Source organism: Orcinus orca, chromosome 1 (assembly GCF_937001465.1).
Source record: "Orcinus orca chromosome 1, mOrcOrc1.1, whole genome shotgun sequence".
NCBI lineage: Eukaryota > Metazoa > Chordata > Mammalia > Artiodactyla > Delphinidae > Orcinus > Orcinus orca.
The window spans coordinates 207826124-207847698 of record NC_064559.1 but is presented as its reverse complement, the minus strand read 5'-3'; the positions used below and the strand labels follow the sequence as shown (position 1 = coordinate 207847698).

The window sequence follows — 21575 nt, the reverse complement described above, 5'->3', positions numbered from 1 at the left end:
TTACACAGTTTATTTTATCATGTATCACTTTATTGCTGTCTTCTAGAACATTGTTATACTAAATGTTCCAATAATGGAAATTTTATGCAGCTACTTCAAATGAAACAAATTTGCAAAAACTCAATTTTGGAACTCATTCCTTGAGGAGAGGAAAAAAACTCACCACGCTGTGACCAAATTAGATTTCTGATATGTTGGCAACTTAACAAACACTGTCATTTCCAGAAAACAGGGTGTGGGGTCCAGTGGAATTGTCAGCACTTCTTAGTCACTTATAATGGGGGATATTTGGGGTTTTAATATGATTGAATGGTTAAATTTTTACAAAAAGGTAATTAAAATTTGGTGTTGTACCTAAATAAAAATGGCTCTACACGGAATCAGGAATGACTGTGTTCAATTACAGGGGAGTCTTCTTTTCAAGAACTTGATTTTAAATTCTCGGAGATATTAGTTTTACTTACTGGAGCTCCTTTGTTTTGCAGAGATCATGATGCAGCCGTCCTTTTGGATTTCTTTTTAATAATGTGTGACCCTTCACCTTTGATCCCCTGACCTGCATTACCTTGGTAACCATTTCATTTTTTAATTTAATTTCATTTTTTGATTTTGGTGTACAAGCTGTAACATTTCATCTCTCAAAGTGTAACACGCTGATTTCCTCAAATAGAGATACCCCTTTGAGCGATAAATTTGCAAAATGCTGTCTTCATTTTCTGTATTAAAATTCATTTCAGTTTTAAAAATAAAGTGTAATCTGTGTTTTCATCCTTTTAAAATTTAAGTTTAATGAGTGCATTTCCCCATGCAGTATATTTCCTCTTCTATTCGTGTTTTGCAGTAGCCAAATGAACTTGGTGTTCACACATAACTTGCATACACAGCGGACACCCAGAGCCCCCCCGCCCCCCCATGCCCCTGCCCCGCCCCTTCTCACACACACACCCTCACCATCACCACACACCCCCTCACCACCACCACACACCCCTTCCTTTGCAGATTAACTCATCTTTCAGAAATAGTGGCAACTTGAACTTACTGGTCTCAGCTGCCACATTCTACAACCTCACATTATGTTTTATATTTTCAAGTGTTTGTGGGAGGAAAAGTTTAGCCCTTTAATTCCATGTACGGACTGGAAGATAAGAAAGTTGTCTCATTTCCAAAATTCACCTTTCCCCCTCCTTCAGTATTTTATTCTTTATTTGAGGTATAAGTTAAGAACGAGCAACATTTTTAACCTGATCAAAAGTGGCCTTTTGTCTCTGCTGAAACCTGGTCAGTCAGCTGTGATGGTCCATATACCAGATTGCTTTATGCCATATGCTGTTTCATGACTGTTTTTCAGACAATGCATTTTTAATTGTATTCCACTTTTCAAAAAATTCTTATTCAAAAGCAAAAAAACTGAAATCTAAAAAATGAAACTTGAGTTAATTCTTGGAACTGACAAGATATTCCTGAGAATTCATGTTCTTTAAAAAAAAAAAAAATCATGTGAAATCTCCTAGCATGGCCTGCTGAAGCACAGATTATTTTTTAAGTGTCTCATTATTTTATTCTCCAACATTTAATGCTGATGCTTTAATTGCACACAGCTGAAGCTGCTAAATGAGCACTGAAATGGATTTAAGTCCTCTCTGAGCTTTGTTGATACCTATAAAAGTTTATGTCATTCATTAGAACCACAAATTAAAATTAGCTGTAGTGAGCTGCTCAGTGGAGATTGGAACTCTTAGGAACACTTCTTCAGGCTTACTAGCTCGTCTTTGTCTGTTACACTTACATCCCTGGGAAATTGCCTTTGGCCTGTTGGGTATCTTTTCACAGAATTGCAAAATATCAGAGCTGAGAAGTATGAGTAGGTAAAACATTCCATGATTACAAAGCCAGAAAGCACATGGAATGAATGTTCCAGAAGCTAGGAGCATTTATTTATCCAACCTTGCATTTTAAGGTGTTTTTTTTTTTTTTTATGATAATGCTTTCAGAGTTGCATAGGAATGTATTCCGTATCCTTCTAGCACCCGAAGAAGAATGTGTAGCTTGGAGTTTATTGAACAGGCGTCGCAGGGCTGAAAGGGGCTGTGAGTGGCGGTCTTCTGCACTCCTCTTGCTTAAGCAGCCCTATACCTGCCCGACCCCTGAGGGGGAGCTAGCTGGTGAGAGTCACAAGCTCCCTGTTGACAGAATCAGGGCCTCTTGACATCTCCCTGAAGGCTCCTAGGTCCTCTAGAGACAGTCAAATACTTTATTCATAAGTCCAGTAGGAGCTAAGGAGACGTTAATAGGCACCCAAGAGAAATGTTTTTATTGTGATAATTTTATTTTGCAGTTACGTCGAAGAGAGCTGGTATACGGACACATTCGTTACCTATTTTCAGTGAGCAGTGCTTATTTGGTTAGTATTTAGGAATTCTGGTGAGTTGTAAGCCACACGGATGTAGTTTCTGTGAGCATGATTCAGTGAGAAAACCCTAGGCTGAGAGTCAGAAAACCTGCTTTGGACCAGCCGGGTCTCTGGATGTGCCAGGGGTATCTTGTGAGGTAGCGACACACAAAACCCAGAAACTCAAATAGCAAGACTTCAAAAGACTTCCACGTTAGGGTTGAAAACAGTGAAATCAGTTGTTCCACTTAACGTACAGGAATGTGTAGAACATTTCACTGATTCGACTTCCGTTTTATCCTGTGTGAAACGTAGATATTGTACGTCTCCTGCTTGCTTTTTAGGGTTGTTGGCAGGATAAATGAAAATGCGTGATGGACACCCTGGGAACCCAGAAGAAAGGTGCCTTTGAAAGTAAACCTCATGCGAGGGCTGTGCGCTCAGCAGCGGCAGTCTTCATGCTGAGAGGCTGCTGTAGTGCATCCTCTGGGGAGCGCCGGGAGCGTGGGCGCTGGGGCCAGGCTGCCTCGCGTCGCATCCCACCTCGGCCCTTTGCAGGTGGTCGGATCGAGACAGTTATCTAACCCCTCTGTGCCGCAGCTTCCTCCTCTTTAAAGTGGGGTTGATAATAACAGTACCTGCTCAGAGCGTCATGAAGAGTCCTAGGTGAGCTGCTGCATGTGAAGTGTGTACTTAGAGCAGCGGCCGGCAGGCAGTGTGGCCGTGGCCGTGGCATCTGGGCCCGATCCTGCGTGCCAGGAGAAACCCAGGCAGCGTGGGAGTTCCCATGAAGTGGAATTTCATGAAATGGAATTTTCTACACCTTGCAGAAAACTAAACTTGAAAGAGTGTCCCTGTTAGTATTCTGCTATTGTCTTGAAGGCCCAGGCATGCTTACAGGAAGAGGCACTGGATAGTTTATGGGAATCAGGCACCTCTCAAACAATGTAAGTTCAGGTGCTGCAAGTTAAATCTGGGCTCCTAACCTTTTAGGAAGAAAAGTTTAGATAATTAAGAGCTTATTGGCCCTTTGTGGATAGGTTCTTTTGTTTTAGCTCTTTTTGGCTATGGAGGCACAGGAAAGACCCGTGGGAGAGACCCCATCCTTTACTTAGTCAGCACTTACTCATTCTCTCAGCTTCAGTCAGCTGTCTAGTGAGCTTTCACAGAGTCAGAAAGCATTTATGTGTTGAGAGATTTTTACCTTGCTGTAGGAGGCTTCACTGCTTCATCCTCAGTAGAATAAGGGGGAAGAAAGTCACTGCTGTGTGTCACATATTCCCAAGCGTTTCCACATAATTATATACATTTATCTGTGAGGTCGGTGGTGTTTGTTAATCCTGTTTTGCACCTGAGAACACCGACACTCAGGTCGGTTAAATAAACTCGTGCAGGGTCACACCCCTAGTAGGTTGCAAAACTGGGACTTGAATCCAGGAGCTGCCCTTCTGGTACCTGCTGCCTTGTGCTTGCCGGCAAACCTGGCTGCACCCCTGACAGGAGATCCTGCCATTTGGTTGCAGGGGCCTCCTCTGCATGCATTTGTGTCCCTCAGCCGTCAGTGCCCCAGACTTACTTAGTGAGGCCTCCAGCACCCCACCACCCGCATCACCAGGAAGCCCCCGCCGTTCACGTGGCGCCTGGAGGGGCTGCGTAGCAGCGGCTTCCTTGCTCTTGGCTGCACGTCCAGGATCCCTTGTACAGCTTTAAAATGTGGAGCACTGGCCCCATCCCAGACTCTGAGCTGCCTGTTCTAGCAGAGAACCATCGATCAGAGCACAAAGATGCAGGATGTTTATGTTACTCGTAAGTAAGGAAAAGCTATCACTAATCCAGAACACGGGCCAGTGCCGTTAATTCTATAGTTAGCTGCATTGTAAGCTACAGTGGGCCTTTGTGGGCCAGTGTGGTGGTGCACTCACCAGCAACCAGCAGCCATTTTGTGGGAAGAGTCCCAGCTATTTCGGTGGGATGTAGTCTTCTGGAAGTGGGCATCTGACCATCACAAAAACCAGGTTTGAGATCGCTCATGGGGCGAAATGAAGCAGTGGGCTGTCTCCTTTCTCCTTCGCCTTTTCACTTTCTTTTCTCTGCCCTACTTGCGTGCATTTATTTTTTACAACCCTCCTTCCCTCTCCTCCCCAACCCTTCCCTGTCTTATCTTTCCTCTGTTTCTCTTTTTCTCCATCGTCTGCCAGATGCTTCTGAGTGTATCTGTCATCAGACTGTAAATGCTTGAAATCCTGCAAGGGGCCGGGCACATCGCAGGTGTTCCTAGCAGTTGACGCGTCTCGGTATGTCCTGGGATCTTTCAGAGGTGAAGGCGCTACCCTGAGTCACCTTGAAAGTTGTCAGATTTTGTTTGTGATCATCAACCTTAAGTTGGGTGCTTTATCTTGAGAATTCAGATAATCTGGCATGACAGTTTGAGAAACGCCGTCACTAACTAGGACAGAGTGCTGGCCAACGATGGACTTGACCCCTCTAGAGGCACTGGCATCCGGCTTTTAGTGTATTTGCTGCTGAAGGTCTGAGGTCATGGGTCAGGCCCCCCATTTTGGTGACGAGGAGCCATTCCTGAGAGGGGGAGCCCTTCCCGGAGGCCCTCAGCCAGTCCAGACTTGCTGCCCGGGGAGGGGAGCAGAGCCAGCGCTGGGGCACGTGGATGCCCTGTGGCCGTGCACGGTGACCTGTGTGCCTCAGGAGATGACGGAGAAATACCCGGCCCTGATGGGTAGGCTGGTGGGTAGGAGGGGCCCCTGCGCTGAGCAGGCCCCTTGGGGGGCAGTTCTGATGGCGTTTAACCCCTCTGGAGGCGGTAGGAGACCAAGAAACATGGTCCAAGTGTGAAAAGTTATTTTTTGTCATTCTTCAGTGAAAATCTGCCCTCGCCAGCAGGGGGGCGACTGAAGGCCAAGGCGGCAGCAGGATCATTGCTTAGTCAGGAGCGAAGGGGAAGCATCTCCTGTTTGTGCTCGTTTGTGGGTGCCATCTCCCTGGGAAACCGTGGCCCTGGTTACCGTGGCACCAGGTGACATGCCTCCGAATCACAGGATTTAGACCAGACTTTCCACTTTCCACATGTGTCTCTAGGTGGGTTCAGAACTATACCATGTGATAGACACATGTGCCCGCACAGAACGTGGATATTAGTCAGCCTGTGGTGCCGAGTTCTCCTCTCTCTTCTTATTGATCCTTTGGAGTATTTCACCCCTCTCCGCCCCTCGTTTTCCCCTGGGAGAAGCCCGAAGGACATTTCTCCTTCTTCCGTAGCAATGGGAAGAGGACTGGCAGGGAGGGTGGCAAGTTGTTGGCGGCCGTTTGACTCTGGGTTTCTCGTACCTGCTCTGGCATGTTTAACGGCATGTGGCACAAGTGCTGGCACGTAGGAGACACCCAGCAAACGTTCACTCTCCTTTCAGCTGTCATTAGCACAGGTAATTAAGAACAGGAGCTGATCGACTTCACGTATCTGTGCAGAGATACATCTGTAATTAAAGTTTTAATTAAAGAAACACCAGACCAGGCAGATGGTTCTTATCCCCGCATCCTGTAAACTAAACAGCCATGGCTTTTTGATCTTGCAAACAAGCAAAGCAGAGGGTAGCAGCGGCGCTCCCAGAAGTGGACCGGAGGGGAGAGATAGTCTTATTAACTAGCCATAATCTAATTTTGGTAGCACTCTGTGCGATGCCAAAGCCAGGGATAATCATCGCAGTTTGAAATGGAAATTCAATACATCAAAGTTCTGTCCCAGCCAAAGCTTTTAAGCCTCAAGTCAAGGGCATTACCAGAGCCCAGCTGGTATATCACAAGGCATGTGGTTTCGTGCTAGATCACAAAAGCTGACAAAGTGTTATTTAGGATCATCAGCTAAATACAGTATTAAATTAGCACGCCATCATCCTGACTTTTCAGGTTCTTGCCCCCGTGTAGCAGTGCAGGACTGAGATGGGACGGGTGCTGCCTGCCTCATGTGTGTCCTCTGTGCTGTGTCACGGTGACCTGAGTGACCAGCCAGCTGCAGAATGAAAAAACGAAACCATCACTGGGATACCAGGAAAAGACAGATCTCAGGTCTTATCATTTCTGGGAAAAAACCTGCCCCCAGTGGCCCTGGCCATTTGCTCCGCTATGTCCCTGTCAGCAGGAGGCCAGAGCCGTGCAGGCAGGGGTCAGGCAGTTCACTTTGACCTCTTGGGGTTCATCCCCTCCTTGACCCCCAATTTCTTACCCTTCCTCATAGTCTTTTACTTATCCAGGCACACGGTTTTCTGGCATTCAGCACAGGGAGGCACTTATACACCTGAACTCTCTACTAATGGATATAGGTGTTTTTTTTTTTAAATTTATTTTATTTATTTATTTTTGGCTGTGTTGGGTCTTTGTTGCTGCGCGCGGGCTTTCTCTAGTTGCGGCGAGCGGGGTTACTCTTCGTTGCGGTGTGTGGGCTTCTCATCGCGGTGGCTTCTCTTGTTGCGGAGCATGGGCTCTAGGTGCGTGGGCTTCAGTAGTTGTGGATTGCAGGCTTCAGTAGTTGTGGCTCACGGGCTCTAGAGCGCAGGCTCAGTAGTTGTGGCACACAGGCTTAGTTGCTCCACGGCATGTGGGATCTTCCTGGACCAGGGCTCAAACCCGTGTCCCCTGCATTGGCAGGCGGATTCTTAACCACTGTGCCACCAGGGAGGCCCTATAGGTGTGTTTTTACCACCTACATCTCACTCATTTGTTTCCCACTTGGTAGAACCAATACTGAAGATGTTCCTTATTTCACAGGGAAACATCTTAGAGGGTCAGGAGGGCAGTTGTCTGCTTTGCTTAATGGTGTGTGACCCTATCGTTCCTGTTTCTTTTAAAGGAAGTAGGGGGTTCTCACTGGAAGAAGAGCCCGTGTGACACCAGGATATGTATCAGTATCTTCACATTAAAGACTTGTCCCCAGAACGGTAGAACTCGGAAGTACTTTAGCTCACGTTAATACCATTTATAAATCAAAACTCAGTCCTCTTAGGAGAGCGGCCGAATCCATAGTGCTGTGATGGTTGTGAGTGACTGAGTGTGTATGACGGGTGGATGGAAATGTTTTCACCACCTTTTTGCTCGGGAATGACTTTTATTTGACGAGATGTTCTTTGTTTTTAGAAGTCAATTAAATGTCGGCTACTTTGAGTAAGCAGTCTTTTGTGCTTGTATCCAGGAAATTTGGTCAGGCCTGTACAGAACTGTGCTACTGGGTTGGCATTTTGCATGCGGAATTTGAGCCTGACTATGGAATCTGTTTCTTCTCCAATCTGGTTAGAGACCTGAACACGTGACCTCTGAGGCGGCAGCACAGTTTGAGATCGTAGAAGGCCCCTTACGAAGTGACACTGGTGCTCCTCGGAGCACGGCGGTTATGGCTCACTTCTAGGTTTCTCCACAGAGAGAAGCATCCGCAAACACACCTGGAATAGTACGGTTTTTATTTCTCTTTCTGCGGTGGGTTTTAAGAAAGCTTTGCCCTTCCTGGTATCAGTGTGGTGCTGGGGGTGGGGGAGTGTTCTGCCCTCTCTGAGAGGGACTTAAATTCAAAGGTTTATACATTCGTTCAATAAGTATTTATGGAAAGCCTAGTACCAGGCACTGTCCTAGGTGCCCGGAGTAAAGCAGTAAACAAATCAAGGCCATTTCTGTCACAAAGAGCCTATTTTCTGGGAAGGGTCAGTAAACAATAAACAAAAAGCAAGTAACACTAACTGAGTGATTACATGTGCCAGTTACATTTATTACCTCATCAGCGCTCAGAACACTGAGGAGGTAGGGGCTGTTATTGTCCCCATTTCACAGAGGAGGAAACTGAGGTACAGAGAGGTAAAAATAACTCGCTCAATGTCACACAGCTAGTACATGGTGCTGTTGGCATTCCAACCCAGGTAATCTGCCTCCAGATTTCATGCTCTTAAACACTATGCTATTATGTCTCCCTGTTAAAAAACTGCCTGATCAGTTTATTTCTACCTAAATAAATATCATAAAGAAACATCATATGACAGTGAGTGTGACGCAGAACAGCGAAGCAAGGTAAACCGTTTTAAGGGTCCCTGGATGTTGGTGTGCGTGCGCGTGCTGCTTTGGCTGGCGTGGCTGGAGCAGGTGTCTCTCCTAAGGTGATTTGAAGGAAGTGACACATTGATGCATGTAGCTATCTGGGCTAAGAGTATTCCAAGCAGAGGGAACAGCAAAGGCAGAGGCCCCAGGGTAGATGTGGGCTTGGCAATAGCAAAAGACAAGCAGGGAGGCCGCCATGGTCGCATCGAGTGAGCACAGTGGACAGGAGCAGATGAGGCGGTCAGCAGCGAGATCCCGCGGGGCCTTATAGGGCGTGGGAAGGTCTTTGATTTTACTGAATGAGAAGGGGAGCCATCCAAGAACTTTTGAGCAGGAAAACAACGTGATTAAAAGGATCACTTTGAATGCGGTGCAGAGAGTAGTCTAGGGCCGGGGTTGGCAATACTGTGTAGGCCTGAGCGCCAGATCCAGCCTGCCACCTGTTTTTGTGCAGCCAGCAAACTAAGAATGCTTTTCACATTTTTAGGTGGCTGAAAAAGTAAGGTGAGTAGTAATATTTTGTGGCACCTGAAACTTACATGAAGTCCAGGTTTCAGTGTCCGTTTAAGTTCCAGTTTTATTCGCACAGGGCCGTGCTCATTTGTCTGCGTATTGTCTGAGGCTGCTTCCAAGCTGCAACGGCCAAGTCGAGTCGTTGCAGCAGAGACCATCTGGCCCACAGAGTCTACAGTATTGACTGTCTGGCTCTTTAAGAAAAAGTTTGCTGATTCCTGGTTTAGGGGGATAGGGATGGAGTCAGGCAGACCAGTGAGGAGACTGTGACAGGGGCCGGGGGTGGCTTGGACCAGAGCAGCAAGAAGTGATCAGATGCTGGATGTGTTTCAAAGGGAGAGCTGATTGGCTCTCTGCAGACATGGGGAGTTGGGGGCGATGCCAGTGTTTTTGTACCGAGCAACTGTAAATGCAGTTCCCATTCACCGAGATGGGGAAGACGGTGGGAGCAGCGGGCTGGGAGGTGGGTGGGGAGAAAGGTCTCGGCTGTGTTAACGTCATGATGCCGCGTGGAGGTGTCCAGTAAGCAGTCACGGTTCAGAGGAGGGGCCTAGCCTTGAGCCAGTCTTCAGTGTTGTCAGCGTATCGAAGGTTCTTAAAGCTCTGGGATAGATGAAATCCGTAGTGGGTGTGGATGGCTGGAGAAGTTCAGACACAGAGTGCGGGAGGTACCCAGTGGTAAGGGGAGGGGTGAGAAGGAAGCGAAGGAGATGGGAAGGAACGCCAGGGAAGGAAACAGGGGAGAGCGGGGTGTCCTGAAGGAACGTGTTTCCAAGCAGAGGGCGTGATCGTCTGTGTTCAAGTGTTGCTGAACGTCAGGTCAGATACAGGCTGAGAACTGACCCTGGATCTGGCAGCGTGGAGGTCATTGGTGACTTTGATAAGAGCCGGATGAGTGAAATGGTGAGGACGTCACCGATTCCAGCTGGTTCAAGCAAAAATGGGAGGAGAGGAAGCGGAGCAGGTGCTTTCAAGGAGTTGTATTTTCTGCTGCCCCAGTGCGGGCCAGGAGAGGGCAGAGAGTTGGATTTAACCTGGGATGGGGATTTTGCCAGGGAAGTGCTGGGAAGGGAGGGAGGGGCAAGGGAGCTGAGCACTGATGTGACGGTGGGCAGTGGACTCTGAGCTTGGCCGGGAGCAAAAGTGGAGCACGAGGGAGACGAGGGGCAACAAGAAGCCCTGGGGTCGCTGGACTCGAGGAGTAGGGCCATGGAATTGTTGGCGTAGGGACAGTCAGAGAGTGGGATGCTTCAATCTGGTATCACCCAGGGGTGCAGTTACGGTTAACATCAAGGTCTAGGGCAGTGCTGTCCAGTAGAAATATAATGGAGCCGCACGTGTAATTTGTAATGTTCTAGGACCCATATTTTTAAAAAGTATAAACAAACGAAATTAATTTTAATAATATATTTTCTTTAGCCCCATGTATTATGTGAACATGTAATCAATATAAAAACTGTTGAGATATTTTACCTTTATTTTGTACTACATCTTTGACGTTTGATATGGATTTTATGCTTCCAAAGCATCTTAGTTCAGACTAGGCACATTTCAGTAGCCACATGTGGCTTGTGGCTACCATACTGGACAGCGTAGGTCTTGGGAATGATCGTGGAAATACAGTCCAAGGGTACTGGGGGGGATTGGGTTAAGGAACAGGGAGGCCAGGGTTTGTGAAGGACTGTCTGTGCGGATCTGAAACCACTTATGGTCCTGATGAGACGAGCAGGGTCGGAGAGGCAGGAGAGGGAGACTGGGGCTGTTGGTAGGGTTGCTGCTGCAGTGGCCTCTGCTCTAACTTTCTACCCACCAAGGAGCCCTTCTGCCCCTGATCCCGTTACACTTCTCAAAGCATCTGTGAGGTTCTGGGGGATTGTTCTTGCCTCAAGTCAGATCCAAGTGGTAACTCCTTGGAATTAGGGGCTTGAGGCAAGAATTCTGAGTCACAGAAAACATCAGAACACAAGGCCGTAATTTTGCAGGATCTCCCCCAAATGGCAACTTTTCACTGGGGTTTTGACTTTTATCCTTTAGATACCTATCTTTATTTTGGCATAATCTTCAAATTCCTCAAATTCTATTAATTGTATTTAACAATGCTAAATGTATTTGAATCCCTGCAGAAGCCCACATTTAGTAGCTTTGAGGCAGTCCCATGTAATAGAGTATACAGAACCTGCCTGCCGTCCGATGCTTTTAAAAGGCAGGCGTGGTCAGCCTTTTATTATGCAAAGACTTCACGTGTGTGTGTGTGTGTGTGTGTGTGTGTGTGTGTGTGTGTGTGTACACAGGCAGACGTCAGAGATACTGTGGGTTTGGTTCCAGACCAGTGCAATAAATTAAATAATGCAGTAAAGAGAGTCACATGAATTTTTTTGGTTTCCCAGTGCATTTAAAAGTTATGTTTACACTATACTGTACTCTGTTAAGTGTGCAATAATAGCATTATGTCTAAAAAACAAGGTACATACTTTAATTAAAAACATACTTTATTGCTAGACAATGTTAACCATCATCAAGCCTTCAGCGAGTTGTAATTTTTGCAGGAGTAGTATCAAAGATCGTAGAATAATAATAGAAAAGTTTGAAATATCGCAAGAGTTACCAAAACGTGACACAGAGACGTGAAGTAGGCAAATGCTGTTGGAAAAATGGTGCTTATAGACTTGCTTGTTACAGGGCTGCCACCAACCTTCCAATCTGTCAAAAACGCAGTATTGTGAGGTGCAATAAAACGAGGTATGCCTGTGTGTGTGTGTGTGTGTGTGTGTGTGCGCGTGTGTGTGCGTGTGTGTGCGTGTGTGTGTGTGCGTGTGCGCGTGTGCGTGTGTGTGCGTGTGCGTGTGTGTGTGTGTGTGTGTGTGTGTGTGTGTGTAGGCTTTGATCCACAATGTGTCTTTAAAGGTTAATCAACATTGAAGGTGAGGTCGGAAAGCTATTTTTTAGCCTTGTAGGCTAGGGAAAGTGATGAACTGTTTGGAAAGAGTGAACAGGACACCTCAGCAGCACACACGCTCTTAATACTTCCCATACCAATAATGAACCCCCGGGGAAAAGGTGAATGGCTACCCTGATTCTGTCCCTTTATCAAGTTGAAATTACTTTAGGTTCCCTTTAGTTTGTTTTCTGTATTAAGATGAACCCCCAAATCCTCAAAAGTCCTATCAGCCCCCAAATTAGGGGGAGCCCACTTTGAGCCGAGCATTTGTGAACCATATGCCCTTGGATGACTTAGTGTTGAGGGCGTCATTGCTTGTTGATTCCATGTGAGCTGACACCACGAGGAAGCGGGGTCTACCTGGTAGTCTGTGTTTTCAGCATCCCAACTTCAGTAATGCCCTCAGTATCACAGAGAATCCGCTTGGTCCCTGACTGTGCACTTTTATATTTTAAGTTTATCTTTTAAGTATGACGGACTTCTCGCCCATTGTAGTCACAGGAAAGAAAAAACTCAGTAAACACAATTTAGTAATAATGAAAGCTTACTCATTATATAAGATTTGTTAAACTCTATTCTAATTCAGATGTTTCCATCTGACGGGGAAATGAATACCAAGAGCTGGAAGTTAAGCAAGAAATTAAAAAACGTTAATGGCTCAATTGCCGTTTGTTTTGAGGTTTTCCTCCCCAGTAAGCGGTATTTTACTTACAAAGTCACTCCTTTACACACACATCTTTATGACGAATGGACGGGAATGTATCCCAGCAAAAGAAGAGCTATTTTATGATGCCACTTGTAAATTATAACACGTTACGTTAGAGAACCAAAGGATTAGCTTTTTAAAATCATCGTTAGTGTAATTACTTAATTTGCTACACACACAATTCTGGTTTCTTAGAAAGTGAAGGTCAGCGTGTCTAGGAGACCAGGAAGGTGAGCATTTGGACATCTGTTCATTTTTTAAAAATTTAGACATGGGTCGCTAGCGTGCTCTTGTTATAATTCTAGCCTCAAAAAATCCAGAGTGTAACATTTAAATTTGTAATTTATTCCTTCAGAACTTTACTGCTGAAATTTAAGATGTAACCACGTAGTCGGTGTAACCTCAGCCAAGGCAGGTGTCTGGCCTGCAGTAGGCAAGCTCCTGCCCTCCTGCCTCCTCAGGGTGCAGAGACCCCACACGCACGCCAGCTCTCTGGATGGTTCTGTGCACTGTCATCTGCATCTGCCCTTACTAGTAACGTACTCATTAACCTGATGCCCCCGTCTCTGGATGTCGATGTAGGTGCAGAGAGAGAAATACCAGAGCCCACAGCCCAGCACGCCTGCACCAGCCACCTCTCACCTCACCCCCACTGCCGGACACTTCTGTCCCTCACACGTGCTGTTTCTTTCTCTCCCCTGGCCCTTCCTCCCCAGATCTGCTTTATCTCGCAGAAGTTCCTTCTAGAGGCCAGCCCAGCTGTCACTTCTCCACACACCCTTTCTGCACAGCCTGACCTGTTGGTTCACTCTTACCGTGGGCACTGCTTTCCATCCCTCTGAGGGCCCTTGCCACCTTGTATTGTAATTTCTCTCTTTATCGGCATCTTTAATTCACGAAACTGTGAGTCTGGAGCAGGTGCTGGGCCTCACCTATTTCTTTTTCCATAGCACCCAGCCCAGCATCTGCATGTAGTTGTGGGTGGCTGAATGGGGCAGGTGACACACTGTGGTCATGTACCTTCAAGCCAAAGAGGTACACTTAATAACTGTTTTGAGGGAAGAGAATAGATACTGTTTTTGTTGATACACATCTTAAAATTTTGGTAGCAGAAAGCAGATGGGCAAAGAGCAATAGAAAACAAGTCAGAAACTGCTGTCTGATTCCATAGAGACAATCACGTTATGGTAAAAAAAAAAAAAAATATATATATATATATACACACACACACACACACATATATATGTGTATATATAAAATTTACATTTGATCGCCTTGAAACCTTCCATCTGTTGTTCTGCTGTCTTAACTAATTATTTAATTGAATAGCACCTAGGGAAATAGATATAAATGTCATGAGAGCTTCCCTTGTAAGAAGCTCTTTTCTTTTTGTAATGTGTCCTTTTTAGGACGCCTTCAAGGCTTGTGAAATCGACTGTCTTCTGAGCATTGGACACGTGCCTGAATATGATGGTTCTTTTTTACTTACCTCGATTCACTGGAATTCAATGGTCATGCTAATATTCAGTCAATTTGAGGACTGGTTGGAAATCAGTCCCCAAATCAAAAAACAAATCAGACAGCATCACTCCCCCCAGAACACCATGCGTTCCCAGCTTGCCTTGTAAGACTCATTGGTACAGTGTTCAGTGTCTTACCCCAAATCACTTACTTTATGGCTCTTCCCCCCAAGAGTACCTAAGCAAGGGGTTGTAAATGAGAGACAGATTTGAGAAAACAGATCTCAGGCTTTCCTTCACCATCAGTGTGCATTTGGGTAATTTTAAGGGGACTGTAGAAATCACCTATAGCTTATTATTGGGATCTTACATAATTAGCAACTGGTAGTCCATTTCCTTATTCTGTATCCTTTGAAATCCTGTATTTTTCTAACCTGTGAAACTGGCCTAGGAACTAACGATTGGGAGTGCTTGGAATTCAGTTTAAGAAGTTCACCTTTTTAGTCCTGTGCTTCAACTAATAGTCTCTAGCAGGGGAGCCTCTCGAAACATTGTGTTCTGTTATATCAATGTGTACTTAGACACGTTAATCTGAATTAGAGAGCTGATTGTACATAATGACTCCCCCGGGATGCTATGTTAGAAAAAAACAAAACAAAAACTTAAGTAGTTTACTGAATATGCATAGTCAGTAAAAAATTCTTCTAAAATTAATGTTAATTGAATCTGAACCTTGATCATCTTCAAACCTTTAAGTTTTAATTTGATCCTTTACAAAAGTTTTGTGACCTCTTAAAGATACAACCTACAACCTGATGAAAGTTATGCTGTAATGATTACGAAAAGAACGGCTGTAAAAGGACCAATTTTGAGTTACCATAGAGAAATAAGTCAGATGTGTGGGAACATATATGTACATATATGCATGTACATATACATACGTATATATACGTTTAACATATACTTTAGTTTGCCTTTACCCAGAGGTCTCTTCTCTCTGCCTCTGGAAATGGGGCAAACTTTCTTCAGTTAAAAACAGAAATAGAAGCGACGGTCTTGACCCATTTTACACTTATTTATTTCAGGCTCTCACCACACACTTGTTCATGGGCGCAGCAAGAAGAGAGATCCACAGAGCTGGAGCCGTGAGGGCTGACATATTGGAATGAAAGCTGGCAGAATTCGTAGGGAGAGCTTTGCCATCCTGCCAGCTCCATATCTGGCTTCAAGACAATTCTATTAGTGAATTAATTGTACTCAAAACCTGAAATTAATTTGAACTGAATGTTACTAAAAAGATTAAAGTGACCCAGTCTTGCTTCATCCAGAGTTATTATGAAGGAGATCTCTGGCCTGACCTAGCTCAGGTAGAGGGGGTCTCTGTCCACATGCCACCTGGTCACAGAGGCCTTGTGACCACCCATATGCCCAGATGCCACTCTCGGTCCCCTTAGCGAGCTGCTATTTTTGTAAGAGCAACAGTCTGTTTGTTGGTCTGACTCCTGGGAGAATGGAAGCTCCATGAGAGCAGGGCCTCTGTCATGTCTACCCTGTGTCCCCAGCACGTAGGACAGAGCCTGCACAGCGTGGAGTCTAAATAAATGCTGCCCAATGGGTCACCTAGGACTGCATCCTTCCTGAACGTTTTCCTTTTAATTTGCCTTTTATACATGACTTCTAAAAATGATAAAGCAGTGAAATTTGGGGAGAAATATAAAAATTTTGTTGTGATTGAAAGAAATGACTGTCAGACTAGTAGAGGGTGTTCATAAGAGCACATCAGGACTTGGAATTATGAATTATAAAACTTACTACGTGTTATGGTATCCATGCCTCCTGATGAAGAAACAGATGCAAGAAAAACATGAGTCATGTCTGGAATATTTTAATATCAAGACATCTAATGAGAGTCTAGAAAGAAACATTGAAAAATAAAATAGGGAGGTATGGGCTTCCCTGGTGGCGCGGTGGTTGAGAGTCTGCCTGCCGATGCAGGGGACACGGGTTCGTGCCCCGGTCCGGGAAGATCCCACATGCTGCGGAGCTGCTAGGCCCACTTGAGCCATGGCCGCTGAGCCTGCGTGTCTGGAGCCTGTGCTCCGCAACGGGAGAGGCCTGCATACCGCAAAAAAAAACAGAAAAAAAAAGAAAAAGAAAACAGGGAGGTAGAAAATAAACAGACATTAAAATCTTTTCTTGATATTTAATCATTTAAGAGAATAAAATTTGGCATCAAGTAAACAAGGTAAACCAAAATATTTCCTAGATCAAATGGGCATTAACAAAGATACAGAGGGAACTTGAAGGTATTTATTTAGATATTAGTAACAGTACTTTTGTTCCAGATTACCTTCATGAATGTGACAGGGACTCCATCTTTATTCTTTGTGTGTTGGCATAGGCTGGAATACCCATGTTGTTCTTGAAGATGTTGTTCTTTGAGGAGGTTGTTCCCTCCCTCCCTCCCTCCCTCGTCCCTCCCTCCCTCCCTCCTGCCTCCCTCCCTCCCTCCCTCCCTCCTGCCTGCCTCCCTCCCTCCCTCCTCCCTCCCTCCCTCCATCCTCCCTCCCTCCCTCCCTCTTTGCCCCTTCCTTCCCTCCCTTCCTTCCTTCCCTCCCTTCCTTCCTTCCCTCCCTTCCTTCCTTCCCTCCCTCCCTCCCTCCCTCCCTCCCTCCCTCTCTTCTCTCCCGCAAAAACAAAACCAAGGAGACAGTATCCTGTGATGTGGGCTGTTATCTCAAGGTGAGTTTATTTGTGGCACCAGCTCGTGACGAATTGTCTAAAGAACTGGAACTTCTTTTCAGGTGTAGCGTATTTTATTGGTCCAATTTTGTCCATTTCAGTGTAAACTTCAGTTATTTATTGGACACTGAAGGAATCAACTAAAAGCAGAAAAAGCAGGACCAATTGAACTGGCATTTTATGTCACACAGAGAAGTAACCAGCATTTCTGATCAAACAGTAAATATGTTTTAGTTCCTTTTAAATTAAGTGTGAAAAGCCAAGATTTTTATGATTTTTATGTACCACAAAGCAAAACAAAAACCCCTTTCAGGGCATAATGCATTTTTCATTAAACTGATCACTGAACTCTTGATGTAATCTTATCGTCGCATGGAAGTGTAAGAAGTGTGAATTCTGGGGTGAAGAAATAATTGCAGAAGGGGGTTAATGAAGCAGAACTCACAAATCTGAATTTATAGTCTTGTGGACAAATAAATCATCGGTGGAAGACACAAATGTAAAGAAAAATTCTTGATTGCCTTCAAGAAATGTTTGAACTTTTTACTAAAATAGAGTTTTACAGCCTCTCAGAGGGATGTTGTATTAAATAAGTGTAATGTACTCAGAATAGCAACCTAGGGCGTAATGAGCACTGGTAAATGTTCGCTATTTATTCTTACAGGGATTTTCGTACAAAAGATTAAATCATGTTTTAATCATGCATAATAAACTACTATAATTTTATTATGGTACATGTCCACTGGTAATTCAATGAAGAGTGGCTTTTTAAAGCAACGAAGAAGTGAAATGTTTTTCTTTGTGCTCTTTTGTGTACACATGTCAGAGCTGCTGGGACATGTTATACAAATGACAGCCCCAGTGACAAAAGATGCAGGAGCAAATGTGTAACTCTTAGCTCTATTTTGAAATCCATTATTTTCATAAATCTGAAGAGTTGGTTAACTTACTGTTTTTAGCCTACTCTGCTGCGTCATATGTGTACTTCTAAGTTTTATGGAATTAAATTGAAATTTATGACTGCCAAGTCCTTAAAGCCCATATCAAATTTGTCCTTTCATTAATTTGAAATTTAGCTTTCATTCAACATTCCTGCAGTTCAAAATGTGTGACTTCAGAATTTCAAGAGCGATTACATGAGTTAGTGCCCTCTGGTGGCACACAGGACATCAGGCAGAGAGGGTGACCCATGAGCCTTCAGATGGCTCTTCTAAAGGGGAACCACCTTATAATTGGTTATTTCTGAGCTTTCCTTTTGGTGGGTTTTGAAAAGTTGCTTCGTGGTTGGTTTATGCCCACCTGTGATTTTGTATTTTTCACGTGTGTGGTGCTTGTCAGTTTCCTATTCCGTGGAGCTGTGGCCCTGAGTTCGCTAGTAACAGCCTTTCAGGGAGCCTCCTTTATTTATTTATTTTTTTATAAATCTATTTATTTATTTATTTTTGGCTACCCTGGGTTTTCGTTGCTGCGCACGGGCTTTCTCTAGTTGCAGCGAGCGGGGGCTACTCTTCGTTGCAGTGCGTGGGCTTCTTATTGTGGTGGTTTCTCTTGTCGCGGAGCATGGGCTCTCGATGCGCGGGCTTTAATAGTTGTCGCGCCCGGGCTCAGCAGGTGTGCCACGTGGGCTCTAGAGCGCAGGCCCAGTAGGTGTGGTGCACGGGCTTAGTTGCTCTGCGGCACGTGTGATCTTCCCGGACCAGGGCTCAGACCCATGTCCCCTGCATTGGCAGGTGGATTCTTAACCACTGCTGCCATCAGGGAAGTACCCAGGGAGCCTTCTTTAGAAGCTTAGCTTGTGGGTCGATTTCTGGGTTGAAAACATTTTCAGGTGAACTTGCTGTAAGAAGGTATACCAACGTCAAGGTTTTCCACGGGGCACCAGGACATCCATTTTTAGATGTATCTCTTAACTTGCCTTCTCAAGAAGGGGACCATGTCACTTCCTGGACTGATGGCCTTTGGGTGACTCACTGGTACGGCTGAGATGAGCCTGCCCAGTAGATTAGTATTACGTGGACGTCCGTGTCCCGTTTCCATCTTCCCTAGAGGGCAGCCCCCCCCTTTCCCACTTAGGTCCCCTGGCCAGACCTGGTTACGCTTTGGGCTTTGGGCTTTGTGGTCAGGCAGACCAGGAACTGGATCCCACCTCCACCTCTGAAAAACTGTGGGATCCCCTGGGAAGATTGTTCTTTTATGAGTTTCTTTAGATGTCAGGTAGGACTGCTGCTGCTGATTCTAACCTGTGTCAAGAGATGGTTGTGAGGTTGAAATGAGCTGATATGTGAAAAAGTCTTATATTGAACTGCACAGAGTGCTATTAAATATGTTAGCTTCCTTTTCTTCCTCAAAAGCAAGCTTCTCCCCCCTTTTTAAATTTAACAGATCATTTCGAAAAATGAACTTTTAATTTTGGAATAGTTTTATATTTACAGCAAAGTTGCAAAAATGGTACAGAGTTCTCATATACTCCTTACCTAGTCTTTCCTGCAAGCCTCACTTTTATACTGTTGAGTTTTCCTGGTAACTTTTCATGTATAATCCCTGTGAACTTTGATCAAATTAGGCTGTAAGTGCCAATTCACTGCTTTGCTAAGCCTGAAATGATGGCCTTGAATACCTGAGTTTTGCTGTAGATGTGGCATTTGCTTCCAAACCCTCTTTGTGTTTTTATGTTGGTCCATGTCTGTGACCGTTTGACATCAGAATACCTTCTTTGATTTTCCAGGATCTTAGCACCTAAATAGTTTCCCTGTTTATGCAGTTAATGAGCTGTGCAACCAAAGGAAAGACGAAATAGGCAGTTTATGTCATTATTTCAGCTGGGCATTTTTGCAGTCTCAGGGCTACTTCTCACACCATCAGTTTAAGTCAAGGTAGAAGCACATGCATTTTCAGTCCCCCCTTCCCCTAATCCCCCAATATTTCTAATATTCAGAAATACAGGAAGAAACTTGCTGGGTTTCCCAGTTAAAAGTTCACTGGCTAGTTTTAATATATCAGTAACCTATAATTAGCATTATTATATAAACCCAGAATATCAGCAACTCAAATTTTATGTGCCTTTACGGTTAAGCAAATGATTTCACAGACATGTTATTTGGTTTCTTAACAACCCCGAGAAAGAGGCAGGGAAAGCCTTGTCACCCCTGGTTGAGGTCACATAGCAAGAGTTGGAGTTGAAGTTCAGTAGAGGCATCCTGCAGATATAGACTGAGCCCCTCCAGCCCATGTCTGCCTGGTACTCCTGCAAGGATGTGGCTGTGAAAATGCTCCTTTCCTCCCCCGTTTAAATTGGCCAACTTCCACCCCAGTGATATTTGTGCTTTTAATATGCAAAACACTTCTTCAGTACTTAATTGACAGTTGATGTATTTTGTTTCAGCCCAGATCCTTACTGAGTATTGTGAAATCAGCAATATTAGGCTTGATTTAACAGTCTCCCTATGCTGTGCCTTCAGGGAAAACAACTGGTCTGTGCCGTCACCGAGCCTCCACAGGCCCCAGTATAACTGCAGCTTCTTCTGAGGCGGCATCCTGTTTGTGATCTTTGGGTACACCCTGTACTGCAGAGACACCTTGACATTAGGGACACGAGCAGCATCTTTCCTACAAGAGTCACTGAGATATTTGAATGGGAAGATGATGTAGTTTGAAAAAGTGATAAATGGGCCAGGTTTTTTGAAAAGCTAGCAGACGTCTTATTTAAACATTTAGATCTGAACAGAAAACAAAAATGAGTCTCAAAAAATTGTTTTTGCAAATATGGTGGGGTAGATGCTTTAAATTCGAATACCTGTTTCTGTGGTTTAAAAATTTAATTTTGTCGTCACGTTTGTTTGTTTGGCTTTGGTTAGGTCTCTATTTTTATCAGCTCATTTTAACCCTTCTGGAACCATGAGTTCAGAGGAACCCATTGGTGGCTGTAGTGGCAGCTTTTCCCAGGCTGTTAAGTTCTCACTGATCACTTGGCTGAGTTTGGTGGGTGGTGTTTTTTTTTTTTTTTTTTGCGGTATGCAGGCCGCTCCGGACGCACAGGCTCAGCGGCCATGGCTCACGGGCCCAGCTGCTCTGCAGCACGTGGGATCCTCCCGGACCGGGGCACGAACCCACGTCCCCCGCATCGGCAGGCGGACTCCCAACCACTGCGCCAGCAGGGAAGCCCGGTGGTCTTTTTTGAAATCAATAAAGTAGACGAATCTACAAAGCCAAAGTCAAGTGTAAGAATTAAGACACATTTTATTTTATTATTTTAAGATACATTTTAATCTTTTGAGGTTCTCACAGTCTCATTAAGAACCATCTTTTTAAAGAAATTGTTTTAAGCTGACAAAGCATCCAGGTGCTTGCCTGGTTCTCGCCTGGCAGCTCAGAATTCTGGAGCAGCATCCGGGATAAGTCCCCAGTGGCTTTTCTAATGGCCTCTAGCCTGGGTGGATACGCTGCTGTCTTACAGCAATGTCGGATGTCACTTGATAAATCTTTGTTTTCATTGTTTTGGTTACCCTCTTTAGGTTTGGTGCCTTTTAGGAAGTTATAGAGCAAATGGGATGGTCTGGCTGGACTGAGAGGTTGGGTCACCATTGATCTGAGATGGTCCCTATTGATATGTTTGCAAAATGTAAAGTGAAGACTTCAGCTTCCTGTGCACATTATGGGGGAGATGCATGTTTTACTAGGATTTTGTCCCATCGGGGGGGCTCCCATGGGACTGATGCCAGAAAGTCAGACTAGAGATGGGGT

General features: G+C 44.9%; 1 protein-coding gene and 2 long non-coding RNA genes across 21 annotated transcripts in view; all 3 read left to right on the top strand.

Moving 5' to 3' along the window:
• The window catches only part of CAMTA1 (calmodulin binding transcription activator 1), an 894219-nt gene that overhangs the window by 87116 nt on the left and 785528 nt on the right, over window positions 1-21575 (top strand). The window contains exon 4 of one of the 19 annotated variants that reach the window (XM_004272347.4): window positions 486-750. The exons of the other annotated variants lie outside the window; for them this stretch is intronic. Coding sequence (XP_004272395.1) covers window positions 486-494 — 9 coding nt within the window. The 3' untranslated portion in view covers window positions 495-750. Of the gene's footprint in view, window positions 1-485; window positions 751-21575 lie in introns of those variants that run through there. 19 annotated transcript variants of the gene reach the window in all.
• LOC117202346 (uncharacterized) lies at window positions 5489-15416 on the top strand. Its single transcript, XR_004484655.2, has 2 exons — window positions 5489-7841; window positions 15179-15416. It is a non-coding gene; the product is annotated as an uncharacterized LOC117202346 (long non-coding RNA).
• Window positions 7852-14598, top strand: LOC125963966 (uncharacterized). The gene is made up of 2 exons (XR_007476415.1): window positions 7852-11768; window positions 11867-14598. It is a non-coding gene; the product is annotated as an uncharacterized LOC125963966 (long non-coding RNA).